This window comes from Nannospalax galili, unplaced genomic scaffold (assembly GCF_000622305.1).
Source record: "Nannospalax galili isolate Female #2095 unplaced genomic scaffold, S.galili_v1.0 scaffold120, whole genome shotgun sequence".
NCBI classification, from domain to species: Eukaryota; Metazoa; Chordata; class Mammalia; order Rodentia; family Spalacidae; genus Nannospalax; species Nannospalax galili.
In genome coordinates this window covers 3,290,834-3,314,092 of record NW_008350324.1, presented here as the reverse complement: position 1 = coordinate 3,314,092, position 23,259 = coordinate 3,290,834, and the positions used below count along the sequence as shown (strand labels likewise).

General features: G+C 48.8%; 1 protein-coding gene and 1 long non-coding RNA gene across 11 annotated transcripts in view; one reads left to right on the top strand and one right to left on the bottom strand.

The window, feature by feature from the left end:
- Tbx5 (T-box transcription factor 5) overlaps positions 1–22,178 on the bottom strand; it is a 53,170-nt gene extending 30,992 nt beyond the window's left edge. Inside the window, exons 1-8 of one of the 10 annotated variants that reach the window (XM_029570601.1) lie at positions 21,765–21,872; positions 18,325–18,446; positions 18,049–18,217; positions 16,556–16,738; positions 14,763–14,857; positions 12,658–12,777; positions 11,775–11,922; positions 8,288–8,440 (exon numbers count right to left, since the gene is read on the bottom strand). In XM_029570601.1, coding sequence (XP_029426461.1) covers positions 8,288–8,440; positions 11,775–11,922; positions 12,658–12,777; positions 14,763–14,857; positions 16,556–16,738; positions 18,049–18,217; positions 18,325–18,347 — 891 coding nt within the window. In that variant the 5' untranslated portion in view covers positions 18,348–18,446; positions 21,765–21,872. Of the gene's footprint in view, positions 1–8,287; positions 8,441–11,774; positions 11,923–12,657; positions 12,778–14,762; positions 14,858–16,555; positions 16,739–16,830; positions 17,154–18,048; positions 18,218–18,324; positions 18,929–19,086; positions 19,404–20,689; positions 20,924–20,958; positions 21,477–21,764 lie in introns of those variants that run through there. The other 9 variants (XM_029570600.1, XM_029570599.1, XM_029570597.1 and 6 more) reach the window with 9 other exon arrangements.
- LOC115072780 lies at positions 21,595–22,689 on the top strand. The gene is made up of 2 exons (XR_003851800.1): positions 21,595–21,845; positions 22,173–22,689. It is a non-coding gene; the product is annotated as an uncharacterized LOC115072780 (long non-coding RNA).
- Positions 22,690–23,259: the final 570 nt, after the last annotated feature.

Here is a 23,259-nt window from a genome sequence, read left to right as displayed (position 1 = left end):
TCTCTAAGCCACAGTGATCCTAAGTGCTGGGATCAGAGTGTGAGTCACCCCACCTAGCTATGATTTTTATTTAAATCAATCCCCTTTTTATTCACAATTATTTTACCAAGAAATATGTCACAACAAAGGAAAATCTAGTTGTACCAGAATCACTTTGTATTTAATAAGAAGACATTTGTATTAAACCCTCTCTACTGGTGCCCACAGAAAGGGCTAAACCCTAAGCCAGCCGTCTGTCTGGAAGGAGAAAGTAGATGCTGTTAGAGAGGAGTTTAGCACAGCCTAGTTCTGAACAAGATTCCCTCTCTCATGGAAGACTAGAGGGCTCACTGAAGAGATCAACATTGCCACCAAGCCTGAAAACCTGGGTTTGATCCCCAGAGCTCACATGATGGAAGGAGCAACTCCTGCAAGTTGTCCTCTGACCTCCACACAAATGCCCTGGTGCATATGCCCACCCATACACACCACACACACACACACACACACACACACACACACACACACACACGCACACACACGTGCACTCAAATAAAATGTTTTGATATAATTAAAAATGTTACTAACCGTTCTTGGGCTCAGCAAGATGGCTCACTATGTAAACCACTTTCTGAGCAAGCCTGGTGACCTGAGTTCAAGTTCTGGAACCCATATAAATGTGGAAGCAAAGACCTGACTGCACAAAATTGACTTCTGACCTCCACATGCATGCTATGGCAAGTGTACAGCCACATATACATATCATTCATACATACATACATACATACATACATACATACATACACACACAATAACAGTAATAAATTTAAATAATTACTCTTTAGTGGGCATGATGGTACTTATCTATAATTCAAGCACTTAGGAGACTGAGACAGGAGGACTGTAGGTTCAAGGTCAGTCTGAGCTATATCTCTAGACCTCATACCAGAAACAAACACCAGGGGCTAGAGAGATGACTAAGCAGTTAAATTTCAGGTGGCTCACAACCACCTGTAACTCCAGTTCCAGAGGACCCAACGCCCTCTTCTGGATTCTATAGGCACCTTCACTAGCATTGTACATACACAGACACAGTTACACACAGATACACACTTAAAATAAATTGCTGGGCATGGTGGTGCACACCTTTAATCCCAGCACTTGGGAGAGGACAGCTAGGGCTACAGGGAGACCCTGTCTCAAAAAGACCAAAATAATAATAATAATAATAATAATAATAATAATAAATAAATCTTTTATTCAAGAAAAAAACCACCAAAATGTGGTTGGAGAGGTGGCTCTGAGGTTAAGAGCATTTACTTCTCTTGCAGAAGACCCAGGTTGGGCTCCCAACCCCAACATGGTGGCTAACACCAGTCCTTAACTCCAGTTTCAAAGGAACTAGCACCCCCTTCTGGCCTCCGTGGGCACTGCATGAATGTGTTGCACTTACATACATGCAGGTAAAATACTCATACACATAAAATAAAAACAAAAACTTTTTTAAGAAACACAAAAATGGTTGCTTTTTAAATATTTAAAAAATAGGTTTCTTTTATTTTCTATGTGTAGAGCATTCTGCCTGCGTATATGTAAGTGCAGGACATGCAAAGCCCATGGAGGCCAGAAGAGGGCATCATATCCCCCTGGAACTGGAGTTATGAATAGCTGTCAGCCACCATGTGGGTTCTGGAAACTGAACCTAGGTCTTCTCAAAAAGCAGTAAGTGCTCTTACCTGCTGAGCCATCTCTCTAGCCCTAGTTTTTAAATATTTTATAAATACATGTGCATATGTGTGTACATTCTATTGTGTGTGTGTGTCCCTCCCTTTTTTTTTTTAAACTTGGCCCATTTCTGTAGCTTGCTTGCTCCTCACACTCCCATTTTAAGGTGGGTGTTTTGTTTTGTTTTGAGTCATGGTCTCACTATGTAGCCCTGGCTGGTCTGGAACTCTCTATGCAGACCAGGTTGGCCTCAGTTTTTCAGGGGTCCTCCTGCCTCTGGCTCCTGAGTACTTAGATTAAAGATGTGTGCCTTTGAGTCCAGCTCTGATTTTGGTTATTTGGAGCAGGTGCTGGCCTCTGGGTGCTGGCATCACCAGCCCGCGCTGTCATACGCAGCTCCATTCCTGCAGCCTTTGACTTTGTCTTGACCCTCCAGTGCAAGTAGAAAAATCTATAAATCTTTTCTGAAAACCATATGTGAAATGTACATTTCTAAATTCAGAAGTTTCTCTCTATTTTGTCATAAAACACAAGCCAATGAATGACAAATCATTTTTTAAATGAATTTGTAAGAAGTTCACTGAAAACTAGATCACTTATAACCAGGCCTGAGGAGGTGGAGAGATGGCTCAGTGGTTAAAGGCACACACTTCTCTTGCAGAGGACCCAGGTTCCATACTCAGCACCCACACAGCAGCTAACAACTGTCTGTAACTTTTTATGTGTATGAGTGTTTTCCTGCATGTATGTAAGTGGACCCATGTGTACGATGTCCACAGAGGCCAGAAGAGGGTGATAGATCCCCTGGAACTGTAGTTTCAGACAGTTGTTAGCTACCATGTGGGTGCTGGGAATGGAACCTGGGTCCTCTGCAGGAACAGCCAGTGCTCTTAACTACTGAGCCCCTATATAAATCTTTAAAGCTGGACATGGTGGTACATGCCTGTAATCTCAGCATTCAGGAAGTTGAACCAGGAGGACCAAGATTTTGAGGACAGCCTGGCTTACATAGTGAGACCCTGTCCTGATAATAGTAACAATAACAATAATAATAATAATTTGGGCTGGAGGTGTAGCACAATTGGTAGAATACTTGCTTAGCATGCACAAAGATTCAATTGTAGAAGCCTAAATCAGGCATGGCAATGTACACCTGAAGTCCAGCACCTAGGCTGTGGAGGCAAGTGGATCAGAAGTCAGTGATCTTTAACTTCTGATCCAGCCTGGCCTACTTGAGACCCTGTCAAATAAAATTAAATAAATAAATAAATAAATAAATAAATAAATAAATAAGGGCTAGTGAGCTGGCTCAGTGGTTAAGAACACTGGCTGCTCTTACAGAAGACCCAGGTTCAAATCTTAGCACCCACATGGTGGCTAACAATCTTCTGTAATTCCACTTCCAGGAGATCCAATGCCCTCTTTTGTCCTCCACAGGCATTGCATGACATGGGTGCACTTACACACATGCAGGCATAACACTCATACACATAAAAAACAAATAGATCAAAAGTAAATAACTAATAAATAAATAAAATTGTTTAAACAAGGATGGAGGGAGTGAATGCACAGCCCTGCCCCACCCCCGTCACAGAAGTCAGTGTCTACAAATACTGAGGACAAGGGAGGGTGTAAATTCAGGGCTGAATCAGAGCCCAGGCCAGAACATCACTCCTTCACTGAGAACACAAGACCCAAAACTGACCCAAGGAAAAGTGAAAAGCATAGGCCTTATTTTATCAGTAAAAAAGCTTCTTGCAGGGCTGGACAGATAGATCAGCAGTGAAAAGCATTTGCTGTTTTTACAGAAAACCTGGGTTCAGTCCCCAGCACCTACATGGTGCTCACAATCATCTCCAGTTACAGAGGATCTGATGCCCTCTTCTGGCCTCCTCAGGTACTGCATTCACTTGGTGCACATACATACTACAGGCAAAACACTCATACACATAAAAATAAAAATTAAAAAACCACCTTTTTGCTCAAGCTGCTCCTTTTAGTTCAAGCCCACTTATCCCCCAATTTTTGTGCTGACATGACAGTGTTCAGGCATATGACTGCAGTCAGGTGTAGTGGTGCATGCCTGTAATCCCATCACTTACAAGACTGAAGCAGGCAGATAATGAGTTCAAGGCTACATAGTAAGATCCTGTTTCAAAAAATTAAGAAAAATAAAACAAAACCCCAAAATCATTGCAGATGATAAAAATAATTTGTTGTAGATATGAGTGTATTGATTTCAAACATGACTTTTTTTTTTTGGCAGTGTTGGAAATGGAATCCAGGGCCTTGCATAATATTCAAGTGCTCACTGCTGACCTGCACTCCAACCCTCATCTATGGCTTCTTTCACCTACACAGAGTACACAGACACCTCCAGGACCTAAGAATTGCCTTTGGCATTGCACAACATGGGTGCACTTACACACATGCAAGCAGTACACACATGCACATTAAATAAAATGTAAAGAAAAGAATTGCCTTTGGGAGGGCTGGGGAGATGGCTAAGTCAATAAAGTGCCTGGAAGACAGGCATGAAGACCTGAGTTTGGATTCCACACATCTGAAGCTCTGGCTCTGGGGTTACAGAGACAGAAGGATCCCCCAGGAACTCATGACCAGCCAGCATAGTCAATTAGTGAGTGCTTGGTTCTGTGAGTGACCCTTCTTCAAAAGATAGGGTGGGGCCAGCAAGATGGCTCCATAGGTAAAGGTGCCTAACTCTAAGCCTGATGTGCTGAGTTTGAGCACAGGGACGGATGTGGTGGAAGGAGAGAATGGAGTCCTACAAGTTGTCCTCTGGCTAATCTCCACTCTTGCACTGTAGTGTACACACACACACACACACACACACACACACACATACACAAACATAAAAATTTCATTTTAAAAAGATAAGGTAGAGGGGGTTAGTGGAAGACGCTCAGGTCAGCTGGTGGCCTCCACACATGTGCACATGTGTGTGCACACAGAGTAACCCTAGAGGAACTCTGCCAGGCAAGCTCATCCACATGTGCTCTCTTACACAACCCTGTCTGCAAAGTTCCCTTCCTAGTAGGCTGCATGTCAGCTTATGGGTCCCCAAATCCACACACCTGGAGGCCCCACGTCTACCAAAATGCTCTAGGGAACCAATTCTATTCGCCATACAAATGCACTCCTTCCAAAACCAGCATAAAACCGGATATCCGGCGGAGGGGGGGGAGCTGGGAGTGGGGAAAAACAAATATAAATACTGGCTCCAACTGGTGAGACAGCGGTTGTAAAAATTAATGAGAATAATTGTTGTGAATTCTTGCTTTCGGGAGGAAAAAAAAAAAAACCCTCTCGAGGCCCAAAAATCTTAATTATGTCTCTCTATTAGGACTTCATTTCCTGGTCCCAACTGGAAAGCTCGTACCTCATAAATATGGACTCCATACACAATGATTTAAGCCCAAGGAAAATGTTCCGTGATAGAAAAGTCAGTTAACATGGGGGATATGCACGCTTGCATACACAGGCATTGTTGCAAGAGCTGGGAAATGAGATGCCCATGTGACTTGTGTTTAACACCTCAATATTTCTAAGGATGGCTCTGGGAGCTGCTGACACTGTTGTGAAAACCATACAAAAACATGTTTCACAGAGCGAACGTTGCTGGCAAAGATTTGAGTTTTTAAACATCTTTTCATTTCAGGCTGTCAACCATCTGGGGAAATAACTCCCAAATCCAGCCTGGGAGCTCAGCTGCCTGAGGAAGAATGTCTCATCATTAGCAGCCCTGTGCTCTAAGGGTTTGTGACTGCAGTCTAAGGAACTCTGCCCTGTACCTACCCCTACCTGGCACCTGGGTCCATATACAGAAAGCATCCTGAAAGCATTGAGCCTTTTAACACCCTGAAAACGGCAGCTTGCATTTTCCCAGGTCATCCTGGCTGCTGAATCCCACAGATTATTTTCCCACCCCGCTCATTCATACAAAAGCAGGACGATAGAAAAGGAATTCTTGATTGACAGCAGGACTGGGGAATGAACCAACCAAACCGCAAAGACTAACATTTGCAGTTGTTTTTCAACCACAGTAATAAGAACTTCTTTAAAATCTCAGTACTTCGGGTTTTAATATAACCTGGGAGTGACACCGGGCAGGCAGAGTTTTCTAAAATTTGAATTTTGAACAGAGCTTACCTGTTAATAAGCGGATCCAACTGGCTTGATCGTCAGCCCCAGTACTTGGTGAGAATCTAGGCTAGACTCTGTATTAACCATTTCCAAAGATTATCTCATGCAATTCTCATGACCCCATGTGGTGGATGTGCTTATAATCCCCACTTTACAGATGGAGAAACTGAGCTAGCTCTGACCTTTGAATCTGAACCCTCAGTCCCCTGAGTCCACCCCTTAACCCACATGGTGCTAAGAACTCAGCTGGCTCCTATTTATGCCGCCAAAGTCTCAGCACCTGTTCCAGGTGGGACACTAAAGCAAGGCTGAGTCCATAACTCCTAAGCAGCCCTGGCCCACTTATTTAAATCACACGTCGTATATTCACACAGGGAAGGTTTGCAGGGTCCTGAACTTGACTGAAAAAGCTCATTGCTTTGGACTTGCTCTTCATACAGAAAATTCATGACTTTGGAACTGTACAAGTGGGGAAGACCCAGGACAGGACACGATGACAGACATTTGTCTCCCATGAGCCACCACTGAAAGTGCCTAAACTCTGCCCAGCTGGCTAAAAAGACCTTCATGAGCAGTTCAACCAGACTCCCAGATCCAACTAAAAAGAAAAGAAAGCAACCGAAGCCTTTGTGTGGTCATCCGACACACATCCAAACGCTGTGTTGGAGACACATGCTTGCAGATCTGTGGGCATTCAGATCCACAGTCTCTAGTCTATGGGCAAAACTCATACAGGGGCTAGCAAAGTGACTGAGCAGATAAGGGCACTTGCAGCCAAACCTGATGACATGAGTTGAATTCTCAGAACCCACAAAAAGGTTGAGAGAGAAAACCAACTCCCCCAAGTTGTCCTCCAACCCCCCCCAGGCACGACATGGCACGCATGTGCCGACTCACATGCACACACAATAAAAAAGACCAGAAATGTGGGGATACTAGGTATAATCGTGATTTTTTGCCTATATGGCAAATGTAACATTGCATGTTTCAAGGGGCCAAGGATGTAGCACAGTGGCAGAATGTATGTTTAGCAAGCTTGCAGCTGTGAGATGAAAACCCGTGTCCCCCAAAATAAATTAAAAAATAAATAAAGGCATTCTGAAGACAGCGCATGTTATATGTGGTAATTATGCTTCTATAAAGCTATAAACCAAGGGGAGAAGAAGAGGTGGCCAGTGTCTTCAGACTGCTGACAGCAGATAGGACCGATGTTATCATGACATAGAACTTAGAAATGTCCCCCAAGTACCCCCCAAAATACACTCACATGTATTTTTTAATGATCATTACATATGTCTGTCCCTCCTGTCTTTCCTCTATGGATCTGGGGTACTTGCCTGGAGGAGAGATGATGTATTTTTGACCCATGTGTCAAGTCTGGGAGCCTTTAAGCATCTATATGTGGAGGGGGCTGAGCTGCCTTACTGCTATTTTCTGCAGTGACAACTCCACAGCTAAACACAGGTTTGCAGCAGGTCTCTGGGAGTAAGATCCGTATTGAGCTGAAATAGTTTTGCAAAGTTCAGAGCAGTTGCCTGCACTATTTACTCTTGCTGGGCTGGGCTGCTGGGGGCCATGTGGAAAAGGTTTCCTTCCCCTTTAAAAAAGTAATTATGTTTGGGAGGGAGTGGAGTTCCTTCTGGGAAAGGGGAAAGAAGCTCTCCCTAGATCTGGAAGGGACCATCTATCACTGCTTGGCCTTGCCACTGACAATATAAACTTGGAGACACCAACAGCCTGTTGTGACAGCAGTAAAAGTGGGTGGGTTGGGACATTATCTACCATTCGGTCTGTACCAGAATGACCTTCACAAGGTGACAGGAGTCTTGAGGGAACTAAACCTGCCTTTGACCCTTCTCTGGCCCCTCCTGCAGGGCTCACAGCCTTTATTGAGCCTCTCGCCCTGATTTGGGGGTAAGTGGGGAGCGGGTGCCATCTTCACTGAGCTCCTGGGGAGCCTCCTCTTTGCCCCTTTACTTTGCCACCTGCCCCACTGTCACTTGAGGTACTGCTATAAACCACAGAACTGGTCTCAACAGAACAGGTGACCCCACAAAAGGTGGTATCAGCCACCCACCCCAGCACAAAGTAACCTTTCTGTGGACTGTGGACTCGCCCAGACTTTAAGTGCATGGCCACCAATGGATGACAAGTTTGAGTCTAACAAGAGATAGATAGATAGATAGATAGATAGATAGATAGATAGATAGATAGATCCCCCATAAATATAAAGCAAACAGCTTCAAGCAAGCTTTACCCTGCAACTCTGCCCCTCCCCAGCCCCCTGTGGTAGAAGTTGGGGCTGCTGTGCAGAGGACTGAAATCCATTCCTCAAGCAGCAAGTTGGGGGGGTGGGCAGCATATTCCTATAAACCAGCAGGCGGCCCTCAGGTGCAGGCTGCTGAGGACTGGGCCTTACCTTGTGGTTCTGGTAGGAAGTCACTGCGATAAACGCGGTCTCCGGAAAGACATGGGTACAGAATGCAGTATTTTTTGAACCAAATCCATTATTTTCGTCTGCTTTCACGATGTGTAATCTGGGTTGGTATTTGTGCATGGAGTTCAGGATAATCTAAAAATAACAGAGAGAATGAGATTGTAAAAAGAAAAAAAATCAAAACTCCCTTTGTTTCCAGATGGATCCCTGCTCCTCCCCACCCCCACCGCCAATTAGCTTTATTATATGGGCTCTCAAGAAAAAAAAAATAGTCATTTTTTTCCTTCTGTTTTGAAAAGGGGCCAGTGATTTCATTTAAAAGAAACATTTCAAAAATGACAATTTCCAACTAAGAAAGTCAAAGTAATATTCCAGGAATCTACCCAAAGAACACACAGGGCAGTAAATCAGAATTCTTAATAAAGTTTGCTTAATAAATTAACTCTGTGCACAGGGTAACTTCCCGCTCCCAACAAGCCCAGCAAGTCTGGAGACAAGGAAGGTGGAGGCTGGGCAGCAATTTGGCAATGACAGATAGGAAAAAACAAACAAACATACATACGTACATACATCATACACACATACATGCACATACAAACAGTTCCCACTCCCTCCCCAAAGCACCCTCTGGAGAGCTCAGGGAGAGAGACCAGACCTCAAACCTTGGCCCTTTGTTTGGGAAATTAAGAGAAGGAGTTGTTGGTAGACTGGAGTTGACTGTGAGGTAGCACAGAAGCAACCCACCGTGCAGCCCAGTGAAGCTGGACTGGCTGACCTGGAGTTTTCTTTTCTTTGACTTTACCATTTCTGGACCTACAACTGAAATGGTCTCTCAATTGGCTTGGAGGGGAGGTATTCTCTTTCTCCCTCCCTGGGGTGCTCTGGGGTCTAACAGGGGGTTTACTGCTGCAGCTGCTGGCTATTATTGCAGCCACTTTTATTACATTATTATTATTACTATTATTACTATTATTATTAGGAGGAGGGGGGGGAGGGGGAGTCATTGAAGTTGGAGTCCATGACCTCCGTCCACTGCACTCTCCCTGAAGTCAGGACTTCTTCTAAATAGGCACCCTTACTAATAAAACTGGGTTTGTTATCCAAATAATGCCCATATTTTGGTGCTTTAGGGTGACTGTTAAATGCTAATATTTACCAAAACCTCTCTGATGTATGGCCAACTGTAACTGGGGAAATGGGCACATTTAGCCATCCCCAAACCTGGCCTGCTCTCCGCCCCCACCCCGTCAGCTAGTGGGAGTGGAGGGGTGGTCTCAGTGTTTTTGATTATTGCATTGCTGACCCTGGGGCAGGATCCCCAGTCCAACCCCAGAGCTGGGCCTGCCTGCTGGAGGGGAAAGGGCCGAGGTGCGACCCGACCCGACCCAGGGAGAGCTCCCACCGGGCAGCCCAGCTCTAATCTCCAGCTGCAGGGCTGGCCACCTCCCCAGGCCGATAGCTAGCGACAGGCAGCATGGTGACAGAGAGGCGCACGGGCTCAGGCTTGATCACCACAGCCCCTGGCCCCTGACTTAACCAAATTGCCTGTGGAGACCTCAGGAGGGGGATCTAATGGCTCCTAATTTCATTAGGGTGGCTCTAGATTCAAAGTGGGGCCCTAGGCATGGAGCACCTACCTCCCTTTCCCTGGGTGGCTGAGAGGGACCTGAAACATATTTGGTGGCAGGGGTGGACCTTCCCTGGGTGTCCACCCCAGAGTGACTCCAAAAGGCAGAACCACCTCTTAGAGCTGACATGGGGCAAGGGGACAGTCTCACTTCAAAAGGAGGTTCCACTGAACACCACACACACTTACAAGGAGGGACACAGAGGGGAGAAGCAGAGAATCAGGCAGGGTCTTTACCAAATAGTCGGTTCCTCCCTGGACCTTGAACCTAAAGTGTCTGGTAACACCCTAGACCTGCTCAGTCCACAACCAGGAGAGCCTGAAGCTACACTGGAACAGCAGGGACAACACATACTGGGCAAGACCATGGGTCTAAACAGACAGGAGGGTATTATGCCTAGAAAGACTTTCTACCAGCCATCCAGCCTCCTCTGCACCCATAAGCATAACCCCTCAGTGGGCCATCCTGGGATCCCCTCTCTTCCCCACCCCTAAGGCCTTAGTCACTCACCCCCGAGACCCAACAGAAGCAGATTTCTTATTTGAACCTCCTGCCCAAATCTATCTTCCTCAGTCCCCTCATTTCCCTAAACCAGAGCCTACATAATCCCCTAAAGAGACACAAGGAGCCACTTTTGAAATCAGACCTAGCCTCAATCCCCTGCCCCCAATACAAGCTGTATGTACTTGGGCGTGTTCCCTTTTCACCCCCCCCCGCCCTGACCCCCCGCTTGTAAAATGTTTTCGTCTTTCTCCCTAAGTTCCCTTGGCATATCAAGTGCCCAAAGATGAAGAGCCCATGTGTATGGTCGAAACATCTAGCAAAGGGCTCTAGATGCAGAATTCAGAGTCTCTCCAACCAAGATATTTGGGACTATTTCTCCAAACGCTGGGGCTTTGTTTTCCTCTGGGAAAGAAGGGTGAAGCAACAATGAGTGATCACAAAGCTGTTCTCACTCTCCCCCACAAATCCACCAGGCCCCTCTCTTATAGTCAATATACAGACCCTAGGTTTAGGGTCCTGATCTAGGTTTGCCTGCTCTAAGCACTAGATATTAAGGTTCAAAAAAATAAGATTTGCACAAGAATATCAAACCTAAAGGAGGCACTGGCATAAGGGTTCATTCCTTGCGGATTCCCTTGTCACCTGTAAAAGAGGAGGCAGGTGACCTCATCTGGGCCAGTCCAATACTAAAGTAGGGCTTAAAAACGGAGTGGGGAGACATGTGACTCCCACAGTGGACCAGTCTGCACTGGGTACCTGCTGGGCTACAGTACTCAGCCTCTGTTTTCTGCAGGACTGAAACACAGTCCCAACCTGCACCCCCTACCACCCTTACCACACCTGGCTAGGGCACGGACTGGCTCGGTGGACCCTGGTGTCCAGGCCTGGAATAGGCAAGCCTCAGTTTCCCCCAGCAAAGCCAAAGGTCAGTGCCGATGGCCTGGACACAGCCCTGGGCCAGGAGAACTGGAGCCCTATCTCTAGCCACCAGTGAAAGGCCTTGGACTAGACTTCAGGAGGGTTTTGGAAGGTGGGCACCCTGATCGGTAGAGACAGAGGAAGAAGTAGTTGAGAGGGAAACGAAGACCAGGAGAAAAGTTGAGAATGTGAAAAAGAAGAGACAGAAAAGGACTGAGGAAGGAGGGGCAGGTAAGTCCAAATAGGAAAAGACCAAGGAAGGCCTGGGTGCAGGGGTTGGGGCTTCTGAGTCCTGTAGGGAGGAAGAGACAGGAGATCACCTCGGAGTTGGACAGGGGAGAACCAGCAAAGAGGCCAGAAGGGAGAACTCCAGGGAGAAGAAAGGAGATGGCTGGAACGAGAGCCTGCACAGGACTTACATGCCCAAATGGGTCCAGGTGGTTGTTGGTGAGCTTGAGTTTCTGGAAAGAGACAAGTTGTCGCATCCAGTGTGCCCCGGTGGCTGGAGAGTCTGGGTGAACATAAAGGCGGCCCGGCATGGCTGGCTCCGCTTTGCCAGTCACAGACCTAGATCAAGGAGAGGTAGCTGTCCTGTGAGGACTGCTAAGAGGGGGATGTTCTGGTATCCACCTGGCCGACCTTGGGTCTCCTCAGACATTTGTAATCCCTGCTGTTGGAGAGCACCCCACTCAGCATCCCTGATCTGGCTGTTTTCTTCCTCATTCTTCCTCCAGCCCAGCACCAGGAGTGACCCTGCTTTCAGCTTCTGCAGCCCGCTGGTCCGTACAAGATCCAAAAATCTGGTCATGCAAAAGTCTTGAAAACTCCTTAGGTGCTTTCAAAGGGGGCCTCCTCCTCCAGCGTGCCCCCTTGGCTGCTGAGGAAGCAGTGGACCCCAGAAGGGGCCTCTCCTCTCCTGGCTGCTGCACTTCCACACCATGGGCCAGTTTTGCAATTTCATAAAAAAAAAAAGTCATGGTCAAAGCAGGTAAATCATAAAAAATAACTGTAAATGGTTTTATGCTCTCCAGAAATACATCCAGAGCTTGGTAACAATACTCTTTTAAAAAAAATATCCATAGCCCATGTGTGTGCAGAATACACAGGGTCACCTCACTTCCTGCTAACCTTAATTTTGGGGGGTCTATGAAATGGGAGCTAGTGACACAATGAAACAGGCTTGCACCTAAGCCTTTAGCACCCAGTCAGAGTTCAAACGTGTTCACCGGGTCCATTGCTGGGGTGGGAGAGGCCTTGCGCTTTCCTCCCAGCCCGCCTGCCCTCTTGTATTCCAGTGCCTACCATTTATTATCTGCGAACTTATATCTGTGGTCGTCGGCAGGAACGATGTCCATGAGCAAAATGTACTTCGTTTTGGGATTAAGGCCTGTCACCTTCACTTTATAACTGGGAAACATCCGCCTGGGAAAGAGCGAGAGAGGAGAGAGGAACACACACGGAGAGGAGGGGGGACTTAATGCCAATATCAGGAGAATGCATTCGCTAATGGAAAAAACAATTCCATAAGAAATGAGGAGGACTGGCCCTGCTCCATTCTCAGTGAGCTCCACCCCAGGTGTCCCCCAAGTTACTAAGAAGAAAGCAGAGAAGGGAAAGCTGGAGGGAGCCACCTCAACTGCTGGTCACCTATGAGGAAAATGGGAAGGAGGAGGCTGCAGTGATCAGCACGGTTTTGAAGAGACCAGTTTCAAGTCTTCTGAACTGCTCTACCCGGAACCAGTCACCTAGTGTCAATCCGGGTGAGAAGGAGGCCCATTGATACAAAGTTACCTTCTCATTTGGGATAGGCACTGCCAATGTGTGTGGACACCAGGGGGGCATCCTGGGGATATATCCACCTCTGATCCTGGTTCTGTCCTCACCCTAGGGGTGCGGGTTAAATATGGGTAAATTACCAAAGCGAATCCCAGGTTCACTCTCGGTTAGTGGCCAGCCGCGCTTCTCTTTATTCCCCCAACTTCTCCCGAGATGCCTGGCAGGTTTCCCTCCTGGAGCTTTAACTCCCAGGCCCTCACCAACGGCAATTCAAACCCTTCCAGATCCAGATTTAGAAAGAACTGAGCAGGCCTTAACTGGGCGCGAGCAAAATTGATGGCACACACTCGGCGCACACGGGATTACGCCACACTGCCACGGCGCGTCAGAAATCTCCAGCCCACCTGATGAGATCTGCGCCCCAGAAAACAAGGGATCCGGCTAGCCGGGCCGCCAGAACAAGTTGTGGGATCTGGGCTGGCCCGGTGTCGGGGAGGGGTGAAAAGAGGCCTCTTCTTGCAGGCGCGGAGCAAGGGTCTCACAGTGTTTATCTGCCCGAGCGCGTGCGCCTGCGGGCGGAGGCGCTGGAGACTTCGCAGGCCTTTTATAGTTAAATCCTCTGGGCTCCGGCAAGGGGGGAAAAAGGCAGCCGGCTGGGTCTTTCTTTCCTGGGCGGAATGGAAAGGGGACCTCAGATCGATCGCTGCTATAAACAGACCGCCGCCTCCCAGTTCACTCGGGCCTTGGGCCGAGCGGGGGAGCCGACATTGTTTAATTTCAAGTAATAATAAACGTCACCGTTGTCAGTTTATTGAGGGAGGCTTCGGCTGGAGAACCGGGCGTCTGGAAAGTCAGCTCCACCCTCTGTCTTTACACACCCACAGCTCCCCGTCTCTTTGGACGCCTGCTCGGGTTGACTCCCTTCCTTCGGCCTCTTGGATGATTGGGACAAGTGTGGCACGGGGAAGGATGTGATGAGTAGGTTCCCCAGGTCTGGACACCCACCCACACTCACTCACAAGCTGGGCACCAGAGTTGCACGGCTCTGCCCCCCCACCCCCACCCCGACCTAGCCAATGGAGTGAAAACTCCTGGCGGCCTGGAAGGGCAGCTCTGAGCTGTGTTTATCGGTGTCTGTGTATAGAGCTCGGCGGAGCGCCCCCGCTCAATTTCAAAGGCGTCGGCCGCTCTCTATAAACAATGAAAGAGGTAGCAATACATTCAACAATTCGGGGTTTGGCAATCTGGTGAAACCCTGGAACTATTCCAAGGTCAAGGAGGGTGGGAATTTGAGGTGGGGGCAATGGATCAAGTCCAGACCTATGAACTTAAAGCTGGTCTCCTTGCTGCCTTCGATGCCTGCCCTTCTCATCTTCCTCCCCTAATCTGTCCAGATAGGTCAGCCCCCTTTATTCTTCCTATATACGAAGTAGAAGAAATGTTCCCATTCCACAGGTGAGCATTTGGGGTGGGTTCCCCTGCTGCTGAGGACTGGAAGAAGAATTCTCAACTATAATCAAACTAAACATCTGTCTCTATTTTGTTCTTTCTCCTCTCTCTTCCCTCCCCATGCGCTTTTTCCTTCTCTCCCACCCCATCTCCTTATCCGCCTGCTCCATGTGCCAGCTCACCTCCCTGCCTTGGTGATGATCATTTCTGTGCCCACTTCGTGGAATTTCAGCCACAGTTCTCTTTCGTGGAGGAACACCTTGATTCCTTCCATGCCCTGAAAAAGAGAGGACAGTCTAGCGACAAGTTGTGGTGGCCGTGGGCTTTCCTTTTCCAAACTCACCCTATAGTCAGAGGTAGCCTCTCCTTCACCTCCTGCAAGCTGGTGAGCTCAGAGGAGGAAACCTGGCTGTGGTGCTGCAGAGATGGGCGCTTTAGGGTACCCCCCACCAGCCTCACCTGAAAATCAGTCCCTAGGCAGGCCTCAGCTGGGAGCCTGCTTCCAGCAGCCTCTCAGGCCCACACTGCCTGCTCTCTCCTCTACCAACATGAAGCTTGAGGACCATGTACAACCACCATGCCCTTGTGCAGAGGACTAGACCAGCCAACTCCAATCCACTTTAGTCAAGATGCAGTTGGTGTGGGAAAAGATTCAATATAGAAAAACCTACTGGGGTATTCTTGTCACCAAACGCCCATTTGCAAAGCATACAGATGTTCAAATATCGTACATACAAATACAAACATACATGAAAATTTCAATTTGGCATTTTATTTATTGTTTGTTTGTTTTTGAGACAAAGTGTCACGCTAGTCCAGGCTGGCCTGGAACTCACTATATTGCAAAGACTGGCAACCAACTCTCAGCAATTCTTCTGCCTCATCCAAGTGCTGAGATTCCAAGGCACATGAATGAGTATGCCCCCGGGTGGAAATTTTCAATTTACAAATGTTTATCTGTTCCCATGGATGAGAGAGAAAATTAATTCTCAATGGCAGAAAGAAAATTAATTCTCAATGGCTGTTTTAATAGACCTTCCAGGGTTCTCCCATATATAGTACCAATCACTGCCCCACAATTTTAGTTTAGGGGTACCACCATTGCCCCTTTCTGCTGGAAAAAAAAACTGATGCAAAAAAAAAATCAACCAAACAAAGGAAAAACAACTCAGATACAAATCTTCATTTTTGAAACAATCATCGACTAAAATGTGAAGTTGCTTTTCCTTAAAAGAAAAAAAGTCTGTAAGGTTCCCCAACTATTCTTATGCTTCTATAAAACTATTCTTGTTTCTATAAGAATTCGCACACATTTTTCTGAAAACTGAAACGAATGAGAAAGGCTGAAAAGGCCTAAGAAAGGGTTTCCGAACGTCTTCTGGTTAAGCCACTCGGCTGTATGCCCTGTGACACTTACTTTGAATCCACCTGGAGCACCCAACGCACAGGGGTGCAGAGCTCACCCGGGGATCCCCTCTCCGCTGCCTGCTAGGCGAGCTCGCGGCTGCGTTAGCCCAGGGCCGGGTCTCTGTGCGCTCCCCTCGGCCGGCCAGACCCCATTGCTAGACAAATCGTACTGCCGGCTGAGCTAGGCGGGCTGCGCTCGGTCTGGTCGGCGGGCGGAGGCGAAGGCTAAAGAAAGATCTAAGGAGGGTCAAGCCATCGCTCATGCCGGCCTGAAGCGGCTGCTGACCCGGCCCTTAATAAGGCAGGCCTAGAGCGGCAGGAAAGGAATTATCTGGACCATTGTTAGCTGACCCCAAATAGTGAGATAATTGAGATCTCTCCAACAATGTAAATAGATTTCTAAAATCCGCAGGCCATAAAGATAATCGCCGTGATAAAGTGGATTGGAATAGAGTGGTTTCTGGGGGAGTTGGAATTGGACTAGCTAGCGAGGAAAAGGGGAAATCTTGGGCGAGCGGCCCCCTGCAACCCACGAAGAAGTCTGGCCGCCAGGTCTGGGTTTCCTTACCTGCTGGGTGAAGGCCGCCTGAGGGGAAGATGGGGACTTGCTGGGGGCTCCCAGGGCGCTCTCGGGTTTGGAATCGCAGGACCTGTCTTTGGAGTCAGGTTCCAGAGGCGTGTGCGCCAGGCCAAAGCCTTCATCTGCGTCCGCCATGGTGCCCGCGGTCCTGTGCCGGTGCGAGGTTCTATTCTGAGGACAAGAGAGAGAGAGAGAGTTGGAGAATACAGTCCTGGCAACACCGGGGAGCAGCAGTTTGGTTCCCAATTTTCAGCCTTAGGCACCTCCGCTCCCGGCTGAAGGAGACTGCGGAATGTCTTTCATTATTATTACTTTCAAAGCACAAACCACCTTCTGCAAAATACCCGCATCAGACAGGGAGGAGGCGGCTAGGCCTCCGCATCTCCCCTGCGCAGGCTCTAGGCGATAAGAGAGCTGTCCGTCAAATTTGTCTGAACTCCTGGAAGAGCCAATAAAGATAAGGCGACGGTATTTTTGGAAGGCATTGGGTAGAAACACAAAACAAAACAGAAAACAAAAACTCAGTGTCCTTTTGAGAAAATTTCCTCCTCAAATTACAGGAGGCCATCATCGGACATCTTTATGAAACCTCCTAAGAGATGTATTTTTCCAACACAAGGCCCGAAATACCTGCCTCTGGTGAAAAAAATAATAATAACAGCAAAAACAGACGAGAAAGGGTCTGCAAATGAGTTAAAATTATAATGCATATACAACTCTCACTGTTACAGGCCTTTAAATGAAACAGCCTTAAAAATTAAGTCTCCCCCTTTCACCGACCTTAAGTAAGACCATGTTAAAAAGTTCAAAGTAACCCCACAGAAGGCTAGAGGGAGAAAGACGGTGTCCAGGGGAGGCCTGGCTGGCCTGGGTCTACCTTCACCCGGTCCTCCCGGCTTCCCCAGCTCTCTAGTCCGGCAGGCATTTGGTGGAGCAGCCGGGGTAACGAGAAATCCCTTGAGCTTCAACCCGGCTGGCTCGCTGACACTGCAGGCCCGACTCCTGGTCCCACAGGATAAATATCGGTCCCAGATAAACCTTGGGTTGTAAGCCTCGAATGGGCTGCCTGGAGCCGACATGGCTTAGTAGGGCAGCCCGGGGTTTTTCAGACAGAGAAGGACGGAGCCCGCAGAGCTTCAGGGCGGGTGAAGCCAGTTGAGTCTATTTTCTTAAGAAGCATTTCTACCACGGCCCTTGCCACAAAACACCAGAGGACTTTGTGAGGGGTATGCAAGCATTGCCCTCCAGCCTTAGCAGCTTCTTCGCCAAAGACTGGATCCCACCCTGGTTTATAGTGGCCAGCGATCTAAACGCAGCCATAGACAGCTTCTGAGGCCCAACACCCAGGCAGCTTCCTTCTTGGTCTCATCGGTTTGGGGGAGACTGTGGTGTGAGCCCCACAGCTTTCTCATAACAAAGGAAAGCAGGGCTGGTGTCCCACAAGCTCCCGGATTCACAGCCAGCAACCAGGAGAAACCCACCCTAGCCCTTGCCAGGGTCCCGGGAAGCTCGGGGGCTGGAGGAGAGGAACAAGATGTGGTTTGACAGAACCAGGCCGGCTGTGTGCCTGCAAGTCTCGGTGCTGCTCCCCGAGCCTCAGCAGCCTCCGGGTGGAACTTCCCAGCTGGGTAAAATCTCCGCAAGCCGCTTCTGCAGAAAGCAAGCCGAGGCTAGAGTCCGCCATTCTCTCCTTCCCCAGCGGACTCCTGCGGGCTGCTCCCTCCCGAGCCTCCCCGGCCATCTGTTAGGACTGTTACCTCGCTCGGTGCAGCGGGCGCATTCGCCACCACCCCTCTTCCTCTTAGCAGGGAAGTCGGTGACCAGGTGGGGGTGCAGGCATGGTGACTCCGGAGTCTATGCTGAGGACCGCTTGCCCAGGCTGCTACAAAGAAGGACCCACCGCTGGAGCCTCCCAGCGACTGCCCACCTCCAGCACACACCTCCTCCGCTGCCCTGTGCTGTTCGCTCACCCTTAAAATACTTTCAAGTTGTCAGGCTCCAGAAGGGCTCTGCAAACGCCAAACAGCAGCTCCCGGAGCACCCAGAACCATACAATCCCAGTGCCCGGTACTGCCCTTGAACCCCCAGGGAAGAAAAGTTAACAGACTGGAGAGAGCCTTAAGAATTGTCCAGTTGCTTCCAGAGAACGGTTTCCAGGGTTAAATTTCCAGAATCCAAGGTAAGAGTCTCTCTCTCTCTCTCTCTCTCTCTCTCTCTCTCTCTCTCTGAAATACAAGCTAACTCAGCTGAGCATAGTGACGTTGGGGTGCCAGGATGTGTAGAAAGTACTGAAATTGCTTATCCAACTAGCTCCCACAGTTCGTTCTCTCTCTCTCTCTCTCTCTCTCTCTCTCTCTCTCTCCCTCTCTCTCTCCCCCTCTCTCTTCTCTCCCCCCCTCTCCCCCCCCCCTCTCTTTCCCCCCCCCCCCCCCTCCCCCCTCCCCCTTCCTTCTCTCTCTCTCTCCTCCCTCTCCCCTCCCTTTCTCTTTCCCTCCCACCCACCTTCCTCCTTCCACTACCTTTTTTACTGTTTCACCAGATTTCCCCCAAAACACTCAAATCACAACTGGACTCTCAGCTCCAGACCTGACAGTTCTCCACCCCTACTCCCTTTCCATCCTCCCTGGGTCTCAGCTGCACTGAGTCAGTGGCAGAGGCAAAAACAAAAGTTCCCTGCCCAAATCAGGGGCAAAGCTAGCCTGTTTCTCTTTGGGAAGGCTAGCAATTTCAGTGGCCTGGTCCTGTGGAGAACCAAGATTGGATGCAGGAGGAGTGTACACACCCACCAGCCTTTGCAACCTCCCTGGATTTCTGTCTCTACTGCTGACCTTAGACAGTTGTGTGACCCCGCCTGCCTCCGCCAAGCCGCCAAGCCGGGGCTAACTGCCCTGACATCTCTCCTGTGACACCCCCCACCGACTTATCACCCCCCCCACACACATATTCTCTATAATTTGTGGGTAAGGGTGTCTTGGGATGGGGGCCAAGATCAAAGATGCCAAGAAATCATCATGGGTCCCCCTTCATACACACAAATACCTGTGGGGCCATCAGACTGCCCTGGCTGGAGGTATACACAGGGCAGTGACCAGTTTTATTAAAATAATCAGTCACCCCTGAAGCTGGCTAGGGGTTTCAGCCTCTTGGTCCTCACTCTGCCCTTCCCTTCCTATTATTCTGAGGGTGAATGGAATGAGTCAACAGACGTATAAACACAGGCAGCAGATCGCAAGTAAGTAAACCCAGTCAGAGACAGCAAGGATGGGTGCTTGAAATAAATGCCAAGGGCCCCACTGTATCCCACTCCAGCCTCTGACACCACTCTGCTCATCTCTTTTCTGGAACTGTCATTAGACTACAGCCTGCAAGCGAAGAAGAGTAGGCTGGAAAGAGGGAAAATGCCCCTGGGCTGGAGACCAGCAGCGGCTTTCTGGGGCTGCAAAATCTCAGGCCAATGCTATACAATTTCCCCAGCAGATTGTCCAGCTGTAAATGCGGCGCTACAAGGGCCAGAACCCACCCTCCACCTTCCAGATTTGTTTTCAAACAGACGTTGGCCAAGTTATTTATTTGTGCAAACACCTTCACTCTTCCAAAACGTCTGCTTGGAGGCATTTGGGCTTGAGAAGGAGGCAACCTCAGGCCAAGGATGGAAAACCAGTGTAACATCAGGACAGCCTGCATCTTTGCATCTCTGGATGAATGCAGGGGAAATCCAGAAAGACCTCTCCAATCCTTTTACATTCTCGGAGATTTGCGGATAAAATTAATTCCCATAAATAATCGACAGGCCCTTTCCCAAGAGGGAAAATCCGGACTCCCCTAAGCATCAACCTAGCCAGATTCCACCTCCTTTCACAAAGCTTTCACGGTGCCTAGTGCCAGCCTCCACACAATATTGTTTTGTTCTTTATTTTGATTTTTAACCTGGTGGGGGAATTTATTTTTGCAGTTGATGTTGGAAGATAAAATGCAAGAGCATGTCACTCTTAATTTGCTCAACAGCAGTTCGGGGGGTTCAACCAGGCCCACATAGGGTGGAAAGCTGGGGTCCCAGGGAAAAGAAGTAGAGGGCTTCAGACACCCATTCCTCCCTCCTTAATTCTCCCCAGCAACACTCACCTTGAAAACTTTCTCCTCTCCTTTGCAGCCCAGAAGCTTGGGAGTCTTGCTCACTGAGGCAGGGAGCTCAGAGGAGTTTTGAAAGGACCCCCCCCCAGCCAAAAAAAGACCCGTAGTTAAAGCAAAGACTACTTTCAGGGTCTGTCAGAAGCAAGTTACCTCCCAGCTCGTAGTTGGCTTGTGGTCTCCGACAAATTAAATATTACTGTTTATTACCAGGCATACCCCAATAAAATAAAGAGGCAACTGGGCGATAGAGACTATCTCACCAGTGCGGCTTCTATAGGACCTGGAGACGTCACAAGTCACGCAACCAGCCTGCGCCTAGTCATGCTTGACTTGGGGGCAGCGGCGGGAGGTTAACGTCTCTCCATCTTCCTCTGTTGGTCTAGGGTCTGCTGTAAGACACAAGTCCAAGACGCCTGGGCCCCGGGGGGATAAGTAAAGATATAAACAAACCCAGCACCCTCTGGGGAAATGGGCGTGATGAACGGAAAACACAAATGGAACCAAGATCGATTATTTAAGAGAGGGGAGAAAGGAGTCCTAAACGAATTGAGCTGGGAGCCCACCTCAGTCCCCATCGGAAGGAAAACTCCAGTGCTTGCAGAAGAGGACCGATGCTTATTTACATTTTGTTTTCTAATAGGCGGCCTTTTTCAGCTGGTTATATTTAGGGTGCGATAACTCATGCCCAGTTAGATCCCTACGCAGAAAAAAATCACTTGGGGCTATCTTGGTGGGAAAGAGACAGTTTAAGACAGAGAGATGCCCGGCTGTGAGGAAGGCCATTCTGCGTGTGCTCCTTTAGTGAGGTCTGGGATCTAATCTGTCCTGAGTGGCCAGGCGGGGGCGGGGTGCGAGTGGTTTTTGGGGGCAGGGGTGGAGAAGGGTGCGTTCTGTGGAGAAAACTTACAGCGCCGGGTCCTGCGGAGGGGCGAGACACTATTTTGTTTTGTAATACCGACAATTACTTCTAGTTTGATCAATGGGTATAATTTCTAAGTGGTCGGTTGGATCTGCGTAAGCTTTTTCATGCATTTGGTAACCCACCCGTGTGAGTTGCGAAACGTACCGCGTAGACTCTCCTGGCGGCGCCGAGCAGAAAGCTAGGCCTGCCCAGCGGCAGCCAGCGAGCATCAGGCCTTCGGGAAGGGTAAGTTCTCTGCCCAGCGGCCCCACGGGGAGCCGGACTTCGGATCCGGACTCGACCCCACCTTCGAGGTTCCATCTTGGGGTCTTGTGCTCCTTGAGACCCTAGAGTTTTCCGAAGTCTGGCCTGGCTTCGGGCCGGGTCCACCCGGACGCAGCGGCGGTGACCCAGGCGGCCGGCAGCTGCAGGCCCGAGGTCGGGCCCGCGGGGACCGCGGACAGTGGCCCGCATAGCGCAGCGCACAGCGCATCCCTGCACTGCTCCCGGCCTGCCCCAACTTCGCTTTCCTTTCCCAAATAACTAACTCTGACCCCAGACTTTTTCTCCCAGACGCCAAGAATGCGATCCGGAATCCTTCTCCCCAACCCTGGTCGGATGACTTCCTAGCTGACCTCTGGGCCGAGATGGGCGGGAAGCCCAGGCGCAGGCCCAGGCCCAGGCCCCACCGGACTGGAAAAAAGGAAGGCACATGAGGAGCCGGGCCAGTTCCTTTCGCTTTCCTCTAGTTTCGGGAGCAACTACCTGAACCAGACAGAAAAGGTTTCCACTGACCCGGCAGCACACGGACTCGCTGTCCCAGGGCTCAGGAAAAAGTAGCGTCCATAGAAAAACAACCGACTCTAAGCAGAATTTAGTCTCGGGGCCTCCCTTGACAGTCAATTTTCAGAACCAACAACACACCTCCTTCTTTTCTTTCTAAGAACTGTGTCCTGTCCCGTGCACCCCACTCCTGGCTGGGCGTTTTCCTCAAGTGTACCATCCTCCTGCAAAATTTCTTGATTTTTAAAATACTAAAGTAGATAGGGTGACCTAGGGTTCTACTTTTAAAAATCAAAACACCCCCCCCCAAAAAAACGAAGGGAAAGATTGCTGGGCTATTTTCCCCTCTCAATCTTCTATGTTAAAGGAAGTCACAACGCTGTTGTATTATTTTCCTATTAAAAGAGAACACACAACAATGCACTCCCTTCCTATCACTCACTGTGACCCAGACTCTACCTCACTTGGGTGTCCACTGGGGTCATAAAGTACTGTGCAGCTAATCCTGGGAACATAAGAATTCTAACGACAATAGAAACGATGAGAAAACAAACTTTGACCAACTCAGTTTGCAAAGGAAGGCTCCAGGGGAACATGGGGAGTTCCTTTTTTCCCAGGGTCACTTTCCCTCTTGCCTAGTGAAATCTGGCTTTATTGTATTTTTTCCAGGATCCTCTCTTTTCAGCACTTAATTCAGATCCCAGCTTCTTCCCCTTTGGATCTGTTGGATGTGATTATTATTATTATTATTTATTATTATTTATTATTATTCAATACGTACCTCTGATATTTCCAACAAGGACTATTGCTCTGAATTAATGACTCAACTCTTATGAGTTGTTTTGTTTTTCATGCAAGGGTTATGAGATGAGAAATG